This window comes from Myotis davidii, unplaced genomic scaffold (assembly GCF_000327345.1).
Source record: "Myotis davidii unplaced genomic scaffold, ASM32734v1 scaffold534, whole genome shotgun sequence".
Classification (NCBI taxonomy): domain Eukaryota; kingdom Metazoa; phylum Chordata; class Mammalia; order Chiroptera; family Vespertilionidae; genus Myotis; species Myotis davidii.
Genome location: NW_006286678.1, coordinates 5,031,189 through 5,041,374, shown reverse-complemented (window position 1 = coordinate 5,041,374; position 10,186 = coordinate 5,031,189). Strand labels below are relative to the sequence as shown.

Below are 10,186 nucleotides of genomic sequence, written 5' to 3'. Positions count from 1 at the left end.
TTCTGAATTATTTTTCTATCATGCTGCATGCCTCTGTATTACTTAGCTGCTTTTCTAGAGAGTACTCCTTCTCTTTCCTTTGGGGGTTTCTTTGTCTACCCATGTTTGATCTCACTGACATATCTAGACGTTGAGTTATTCAGTGGCTGCTCCCTGGGTGGCAGTGAGTCCTTGGTCTATGGTTGCTCTTCGGGCGGTTGCGGTAGCAGCTGCTCTTCAGTTGGCAGCAACTCCTCTGGTGGGTGCTGTTCACAGCTGTGGTGGGTCCTCTGGCTGGTGGGGGGAGACTTCACACACAGCTGCTGTTCCTCAGACAGAGGATGTGCTGATCACGAAGATGCTGTTCCTTGGATGGGGGCGGGTTACACACGCAGCTGATACTCCTTGAACTGGGGCAGACTGCTCACGTGGCTGCTGATCCTTGAATGGGGGCTGGCTGCACACTGCTGTTGTTCCTCTGATGTGGTGGGCTGCTTGTGGGGCTACTGCTCCTAGGACCAGCTGCTGCTCCTCGGACCAGAGAAGCGGGCCACTCACACAGCTGCTGCTCCTTGGACAGGGGCAGGCCATATGAGGCTGCTGCTCTTAGGCTTGAGGCAGGGTGCTCATGGGGCTGATGCTCCCTGGACAAAAGTGCGCCGCTCACGTGTCTGCTGCTCAAGTGGTTGAAAAAATAATGTGAAGAGAATTAGGAAATAAAGGAACCAACAAACAAACAAAAAAAAACGGAGAAGAAAGAAAGAAGCAAAAAATAAAAGCAAACCAAAAAAAAGGGAAAACAAAGAAAAAAAAACTAACAAAATAATAATAAAAAAATAAAAATGAAAAATTGAAATGTCATTCTTTTGGCTGGCTTAAGATCCCAGTTTTCTGGAATGTCTGTGATTTTGTTGTTGTTGTTGTTGTTGTTGCTGGGACTCCAATTCTTTATCTATGAACTACATATATGTTTTCCATTAGCTATAGAAATATATTTGCATATAGACAGTGTTAGGACTCAGACTAATGTTAACCAGTTAACTGCCACGATGTTTTGAATTTAATTTAAAAAGGTCTGCCGCTTGCGTCTAAAGATGATTATGGCGTACAAATGGTTAATGATAGGATAAGCCCGGTTAGCAAATTCATTAATCATCCTACTTACACTTTAGTTATTAAGGAGGCATCTTATTTAGAATTGCCATTTAGTCTGAAGTATTGACTAAAGAGTCTCTACTAGCCCCAGAAAATGAAAGACTAGCACTCATATACTGATAACACATTCTCCCTTCAACACAGCCATCAAAGACACAATTAACTAAGAAACTCTTAGCTCTAACTGATATTACAAAGACAATAAAGCCAAGCCAGCATGGCTCAGTGGTTGAGTGTTAACCTATAAACCAGGAGGTCATGGTTTGATTCCCAGTCAGGGCACATGCCTAGGTTGCGGGCTCAATCCCCAACGTGGGGTGTGCAGGAGGCATCTGATCAATGATACTCTCTCATCCTTGATGTTTATGTTTCTACTAGAGGCCCGGTACACAAATTCGTGCACAGGTGGGGTCCCTCAGCCTGGCTGGCGATCAAGGCCTATCGGGGGGCTGGCTGGGGTGGGGGGAGGGGCCGCGGGAAGTTGTCTCTGGGAGCGCAAAGACCACCAGGGGACAGCTCCTGTGTTGAGCATCTGCCCTCTGGTGGTCAGTGCATGTCATAGCAACTGGTTGACCAGTCGTTCGGTTATAATGGTCACTTAGGCTTTTATATATATATATAGGTCCTTCTCTCATCCTTCCTCTCTGAATCAATAAGAATATATTTATATATATATACATACACACACACACACAGACACACACAATTAATAAACAAAGACAATAAAAATGTAAGTAGAGCCTTAAAAAGTTTGGTAATCACAATGTGCTTTATGTAGATTTTAAGCTACATTTAGTCATTAACTTCATTCACTCATTGATAAAAATGTATGTCATCATACATTTTTTAAAAATTCATATATATCTATTAAGCCTAGTCAGCTGAAATATAAGCAAAGGTAGATACCTGTTTCTCTTCCAATCTGCCGTGTTCCTAGATTGATCACAGGTGTTCCAAAAGCTCCAACCTCTCGTACCCCACAACTGCTGTTCCCAATCACACAACCAGCGTGGGCAACCAACTGTATAAACTGTTCAAATGGGACATGTTTAACTGCACGAAAATTGGGATGATGCTCGATGCCCTTCTTCCGCATCACTCGAACCATCTCTTTGCTCCCTGTGAAAATGAACAGAACCAACTATTACATGGTTTATGAGAGAAACAATTTTCATTGGCAAGTATAACACCACTTAAAGAAATCTTCCCATAAATACTCATAACAGTTATTCAGGAAATAGTCATTTTAATTGTTGATCTTTTCATGAGTGATGACTAGTTGTCTGGTTAGCTCTCTGCTTCAACTCATCTAGAAACTTTAAACAGCAATAGTTTGGACTTTTCAAACAGCACCCAGCAAAGCAAATACCTTTTATAAATTCCCCAGTAGAAGTCTTTACCTTAAACAACAATTAAAAGGCTCAAGACAGGCCACTAGTTTCTATTTCTGAAGCTGGGTGTTCCTAAATGGAGAGGTCTCAGGCTCCACCCATCAAGCTGATAACAGCTCAGTGGGATAGTTCTCCCACTTATGTGGACTAAGCTCCAAGAAAATACAGATAGATTCTGTTACTGTGGCTGATATCTTATTTTAAACTAGAGGCCCGGTGCACGAAATTCATGCATAACTGCTTCCCTGCTGGCCTGATTGCCCCCAACCACCACTGCCTCACTCCACACCCAGGACCCAGGACCCAAGCTTCCCTGCCTCTGGCTGGCCGCAGGCACCCAGGACCCGGGCCGGCCACAGCCACAGGTGCCTGGGACTGCAGGGCAGGCGGCCGAGACTGTGGGGCGTGCAGCTTGTCCCTCTCCAGGCCGAAGTCCTAGCCGCCGGCAACCAGGACCGTGGGGCGGGTGGCTTGTCCTCTCCTGGGCTGCAGCCTGGCTGGTCCCCATTCCTCTCTCACGAGCTCATTTGTACCTGGCTGGTCCCCATTCCTCTCTTCCCAGTGTTGAGTGTCTGAGCCGTTACGGCGAGAGGGCATGATGGCCATTTGCATATTAGCTCTTTATTATATAGGATGTGTGATTTTAAATAATGTTACAGATATATGAGGGAGAGGCCTCTCTGCTTGCCTCTCTACTCACCCTTCCCTAGCTACCAAGGGAAGCAAAGTTGCTAATCTGGTTGGTTAGAAGGCAGGACAGCAATCACACTGCATTCTCCAGTGGGCAGTAGCCACTGATTTAACAAAAGCTGGGAATGCAGTGTTCTCTCTCCTTTTAACTTTCTCTGTGTAGTGAGATAATAGAGCCAGGGTCTACTCTTTAGCACAGGCCCAGCCATGCCTATAACCATTGCAGAATGCCGTAAGGTGCTACTATTCCAAGATACAAATTTGGGCTCATTTAAAGGCTTGTTTTTGGCCTTACGCCTAGATTACAGATACTAATCGTGTTTTCCTGAGGGTTCTATATTACGGAACTGGGTACTAAACAGATAATGAGAAAATGATGCCTTGATTCTTATTTCCCTATTGTTCCTTGTGTATATTTTATCAAAAACTCTGTGAGAAGGAAAGGGGAGTGGTAGGCATGATGTAGGCATTCCTGGGACCCTTTACTTTCAGAGGGGAAAAATATTTCTAATTTAAGGTATATACAATCAGGAAAGTATATTAAAAACAAAACACAATTGGCAATGAGTATTAAACAAGAGAGATATATAATTACAAATATTTACACAGAAGTTTAAAGGATTATAAAAGAAGAAATATTAAGGTTTCAGAAATATTGTTAAATTACCTGGACAAAATCGGGGTTGTGGGTTAACTTTTTTTTTTCCAATTACCACTAAGACAAGGATTCTTTCAGAGAAAGATGATGACATCATGACATTGCAGAAAACAGTCCTGCCTCCTTTTCCACAAAGTGCCTAACAGTTCAGGATTGAGTGGTGTCAGCTAATAATGAATATTTGAAAATTCTTTATGTCAGGCACTTCTCATTCATATCTCATATCTCCATTAACATGGTTAAGGTCTCACTAGCACCAAAGCCTATAGTACCATCCACTGGTAGGTGATCAATAAGGTCAGGCTTGGGGATCAACTGGGGACTCTAGATCTAAATTGTTTAAACTCGAGATTACTTTAAGGTACAGTTAATATAAAGAAGAGAAGAAATAATAATATGGCTATTTTACTGTAGTCAGTGGAATCATTACTTTAATAAAGACACTCTTTGAACTTCTAAGGTTTATCTCTTTGCTATTGCATTTTCTCACTGGTGTAAACTGGAGGAAAGAGATTTAATATAAAACTAGAATAAAGATTAGAGAGATTTTTCTTTTTCTTAGTATTAAGTTTCTACTAGACTTTACAAAAACATCACAATCTCTTCAATCTGCTACAAAATTGGTGATCCTTTAAAAACTGCAACACATTTCAGAATACAGCCGCCTTCAATATAAAATGAGCAAGACAGGAAGGGCAGTCGGAAGAAGACATAACAGAAACGTACAATTGGAAAGGTAGGTGGCACCAATTACCTGCATCAATATTTGGAAACAGAACTAGGGTCCGCTTGTTAAATGAGATAAGTGCATCCAATGTTAACTCAAACATTTTAATGGAATGCTTAATGTCAGTGGTCACGGGGTGTTGTAGAGCAACAATGTAATCTTTAGGTTTTACATCATCACCTGTTCAAAGAAAAATCAAATCACATTGCTTCATTAGTTAAGAATCTCAAAGGAGGAAGAAGAAAATTCCAAAAGGCAGATCCCAGTCTGTGCTTTTACAAATGATAAGGAAAAAAGGTTGTTACATTTTAAGCCAGTCATCCAAATTGGGTTCAAATGATAAAAACTTATAGCAGCCGAAACCGGTTTGGCTCAGTGGATGGAGCGTCGGCCTGCGGACTGGGGGGTCCCGGGTTCGGTTCCGGTCAGGGGCATGTACCTGGGTTGCGGGCACGTCCCCAGTGGGGAGTGTGCGGGAGGCGGCTGGTCGATGTTTCTCTCTCATCGATGTTTCTGGCTCTCTATCTCTCTCCCTTCCTCTCTGTAAAAAAATCAATAAAATATATTTTAAAAAAAACAAAAAAAACTTATAGCAAAGTCTTTTAATCATCATCATCATAATCCTTTTTCATAAATACTTATGGCTTACTAACTGCTTTCAACATTCATTATCTCATATGAGTATTCCAACAATCATGTAACAAAGACATTAGAAATAAAAATAACACATTTTTCATTGTACTAAAAACCAAAATAAAGGAAAACAAACATAAAAACACCCATAATTTTACTAACCAGAAATAAATATTATAAATGATTTGGTGTGCATACTTTCTTGAACTTTCCATTATGTTACTGTTTTCATAAAGGCATATTATACATAAATTTTGTAGCTTGCTTCCCCCCCCTTTTGCTATGTCAGGATCTATCTCTGTAACTAAATATTCACCCATCACATTATATGTAATGGATTAAAAGCATTCCACTGTATAAATATATCATAGATTCAATCCATTGAGCCTACTTTACAGAAAAGGTGAGTCTCGAGAGGTGAAGTCATACCATAGAGTAAGATCTATAAACTAAAGCCTTAGCCTTCTGATTGCTAATGGCATATTCCATCCACAATAGTTTCTGGAAGGGCTAAAACATACCCAGTACTGACAAACACAACCATTAAGACTGAATAAAGTCTGATACATACCTACCCACATGCGAATGATGCTCATGTAGTCCTTGTTCTTGGCACAGAGGAGTTTGTCATAGGAAGGACAGCCTGCCAGAAGGATGCGATCATGGTCCTCACACATGGATATCAGGTGTTGCTCTGCGCTTCGGGTGCAGCACACGTGATAATGAGCCAGTTTTGTTATGGCGTGTCTAATGGAATCGTCAATGGTCCCACTGACTTCCCCACCTTCAATGTGAAGGATTCGGATGTTCATCAAGGCAGCAGATGTTGCCAGTGCCAGGGCATCAAACCTGTCTCCATGGACAATCATGATATCAGGCTTCAGGCGATTAAGGACATCTGGTAGCTTCACTAGGGCCAGGCCTACTGACTCAACCATAGCTGCCTCATCTTCCCCTCTAACAATCGTGTGTAGCCTGGTGTTAATGTCGAAGTCATCTTGCTCAATCATGCGGTATGTATTTCTGAAGCAAGAGAGAAATAAAGATGTGAGAGCATGTTCTTAAATACAGGACCACAAAAACGTGAGAAAAGCAATCTAAAAGCAACTCTGAAGAGAGAAATATTTTATAAAATTTCCTTGTTAAATAAATTGAAGTATAACTTTCAAAAAAACAAAAACAGATGCATAGATCACTTGATTAATTTTCCTACCTGCATTACCCTATAGCCACCACCCAGATTAGGACATAACCATCCAGCATCTTGGAAATCTCACTTGTGCCCCTCTCAGTGAGTACCTGGAGGGATAACTATCTGAGGGAGATTTTTTTTAGGAAAAAAGAGACCAAAATTTACATTGGTCATAACATTTTCTTTTTTTTTCTCTATTTATAAATTTTTTAAAATAAATATGCTACTTAATAGGGAAAAATGTTACTTATAAAAGCAAAGCCCATTTTAAAAACATAGTAGGGAACCAGGACACCAGACATGTCACAACAATACCAATTTCTGAATGATGGGAATTATCACCTGAATTTCCTTGTATGGTACTATCAATGCAGCCTAGTTCTGATTGGAGCAAAAATGTAAGTTTCACAGCATAAATTGGCTGTGAAATGCCGTTTCAAGCTTCAGTAACCACAGCAATACTCAATGTCTTAAGGTTTCCTGTCAGTTATGGTAAGATTCTAAAAGATACGGCTTTTTTACTAAATACATAATACATTTATTATTTAAAAATTGGAAAATACTGAAAATTATCATCCATAAACCTACACTCAGTGTTATTTTGATTTTTTCTAGCCATTTTATGCATAATATTTTATCCTGGTTGAGATTACATACAGTTTTGTAATCTACTTAATTCACGTAATACTAATTTTCTCTGATCATGATGGATTCTTTACATACATCACTGTACATTATATGGATATCTAGTAGTCACTTCATAGATTCCTTTGGATTTTCCTATATAAGCTATGTTCCTGTAAATAAAGACAATCTTTTTTAAAAAATATATTTTATTGATTTTTTTACAGAGAGGAAGGGAGAGGGATCGAGAGTTAGAAACATCGATCAGCTGCCTCCTGCACACTGCCTACTGGGGATGTGCCCACAACCAAGGTACATGCCCTTGACCGGAATCGAACCTGGGACCCTTCAGTCTGCAGGCTGATGCTCTATCCACTGAGTCAAACCAGTTAGGGCAAGACAATCTTTATGTCTTTATATATCTTGCTTTAGTGTACTGGCTGTTATATCTAGCACAAGTGGAAGAGAAGTGGTGAAAGTGGAAGTCCTTACCTTGTTCCCAATTTTAGGAGGAAAGCATACATTTTATGTTTGTTATAGGCTTTTCACAGGTGTCCTTTATCCATTCTATCCAAGCTTTACTACAAGTTTTTATCATAACTAGCTGTTTAATTTCATCAAATGTTTAATATGTATTGATATGATTGTATGGGTTTTCCCCTTTATACTGTTGAGATGTGAATTATACTAATTGATTTTCAGATGTTAAAATTTCTGAGATAAGCCCACTTGGTAATGTATTATCGGTTTGCCATTTCATCTAAATTGATTGTCAATTTTCTTAGCCTAATATTCCCCTTTTATTCTCTTTCTTAAATTTTTATTGTTGGACGTATTACATATGTCCCCTCTTTTATTCTTTTAAAGGATGCAATATTTTGAAAGAAATAACTTTTGACTATTAATTTTCTCTGCTGTTTAATCTATTTTTATATTTCATTGATTTCCACTCTATTACTTCCTTCTTGTTTACTACAGTGGAAACAGATCATTGACTCTAAACTTGTCTTCTTTTTAATAAAGTATTTAAAGCTATAAATTTTCCTTTAAGCACTGCTTCATTTACAACCACAGATTTGGTATACTCTAATATTTATTATACAGTTAAAAATATTTTTTAACATTTATATATTTTAATTTTTGTTAATCCTCACCCAAGGATATTTTTCCACTGATTTTTAGAAGTGAGAGGAAGGGAGGGGGAGAGACAGAGAGAAAGAAACATTGATTGGTTGCTTCCTGCATGCGCCCTGACCAGGGCCAGGGATCGAGCCTGCATCCAAGGTATGTGCCCTTGACCAGAATCAAACCCGGACCCTTCAGTCCCCAGGGCTGATCCACTGAGTCAAACCGGCTAGGGCCAAAATATTTTCTAATTTCCCTTAGGATTTATTTGGCCCATGGCTTAAAACTCATAAATAAAACAACCAACTAAAACATGGGCTAAAGATCTCAACAGACCCTTCACCAAAGATGATATAAAGATGGCAAAGCATATGAAAAGATGCTTCACACCTTATGTCATCAGGAAAATGCAAATGAAAACAATGAGATACCACTACACACCTATTATATTAGCCAAAATCCAAAACACTGACAGCACCAAATGCTTATGAGGAATTGGAGCAACAGGAACTCTTCATTCGTTGGCGGGGGAAAACAAAATGATACAGCTACTCTGGAAGACAGCTTGGTAGTTTCTTACAAAACTAAATGTACCCTAGTCATACAATCCAGCAATCGTGCTCCTCTGTTTACCGAAAGAAGCTGAAAACTTATGTCCACAATCCACCCCAAAAACTGCAATACAGATATTTATAGTAATATTCTTCAGCGCTAAAGAGAAATTACTATCAAGCTATTAAAATACATGAAGGAAACTTAAATGCATATTGCTAAATGAAAGAAGCCAATCTGAAAAGACTTCATACTGTATGATTCCAATTCTATGACATCCTGGAAAAGGCAAAGCTATGGAGATGATAAAGAAAAAATCAGTGGTTTCCTGGGGTGAGGGTAAAGAAGGGATGGATACGTAGAGCAGATTTTTTTTTAATATATTTTATTGATTTTTTACAGAGAGGAAGGGAGAGAGAGAGAGAGTTAGAAACATCGATGAGAGAGAAACATCGATCAGCTGCCTCCTGCACATCTCCTCCTGGGGATGTGCCCGCAACCCCGGTACATGCCCTTGACCGGAATCGAACCTGGGACCTTTCAGTCCGCAGGCCGACGCTCTATCCACTGAGCCAAACCGGTTTCGGCCGTAGAGCAGATTTTTAAGGCAGTGAAACAACCCTGTATGATACTGTAACAATGGCTTCATAGATTTGTCCAAACCCACATAATTTATACCACCAAGTTGAACCCTAACGTGGGTTTTCTTAGGCAGAGTTTCACATTTTTAAAAGCTATTAAATTTTTTTAAATATATTTTTTATTAAGATATTACATATGTGTCCTTGTCCCCACGTTACCCTCCACACCCCCACCCCCCCCCCGGTGTCCGTGTCCATTGGTTAGGCCTCTATGCCTGCATGTAAGTCCTTTGGTTGCTCTTTCCCCTTTCCCCCCACCGTCCCCTACCCTCCCTCCAAAGCCCAGCAGTCCAATCAATGCCTCTCCGTCTCTGGATCAGTCCTTGTTCATCAGTTTATGTTGTTCCTTATATTCCACAAATGAGTGAGATCATGTGGTATTTATCTGCTCTCCAGTTCCATCCATGTTGTGGCAAATGGTAAGAGTTCCTTTTTCTTCTTCCTCTTCTTAAAGAACACCTTTCAGCATTTCATATAATGCTGGATTGGTGCTGATGAACTCCTTTAGCTTTTTCTAATCTGTGAAGCTCTTTATATGACCTTCAATTCTGAATGATAGCTTTGCTGTATAAAGTAATCTTGGTTGTAGGTTCTTGGTATTCATCACTTTGAAAATTTCTTGCCATTCCCTTCTGGCCTGCAAAGTTTCTGTTGAGAAATCAGCTGATAGTCGTATGGGTATTCCCTTGTAGGTAACTGAGTTTCTTTCTCTTGCTGCTTTTAAGATTCTCTCTTTGTCTTTTGCTCTTGGCATTTTAATTATGATGTGTCTTGGTGTTGTCCTCTTTGGATTCCTTTTGTTTGGGGTTCTCTGCACTC

General features: G+C 39.8%; 1 protein-coding gene across 2 annotated transcripts in view; it reads right to left on the bottom strand.

The window, feature by feature from the left end:
- GNE (glucosamine (UDP-N-acetyl)-2-epimerase/N-acetylmannosamine kinase) overlaps positions 1–10,186 on the bottom strand; it is a 51,205-nt gene that overhangs the window by 21,519 nt on the left and 19,500 nt on the right. For both annotated transcript variants that reach the window (XM_006758490.1, XM_015560525.1), the window contains 3 exons: positions 5,805–6,256; positions 4,628–4,780; positions 2,041–2,253 (listed from right to left, as the gene is read on the bottom strand). In XM_006758490.1, the coding sequence (XP_006758553.1) occupies positions 2,041–2,253; positions 4,628–4,780; positions 5,805–6,256 (818 nt within the window). The remainder of the gene's footprint in view (positions 1–2,040; positions 2,254–4,627; positions 4,781–5,804; positions 6,257–10,186) is intronic.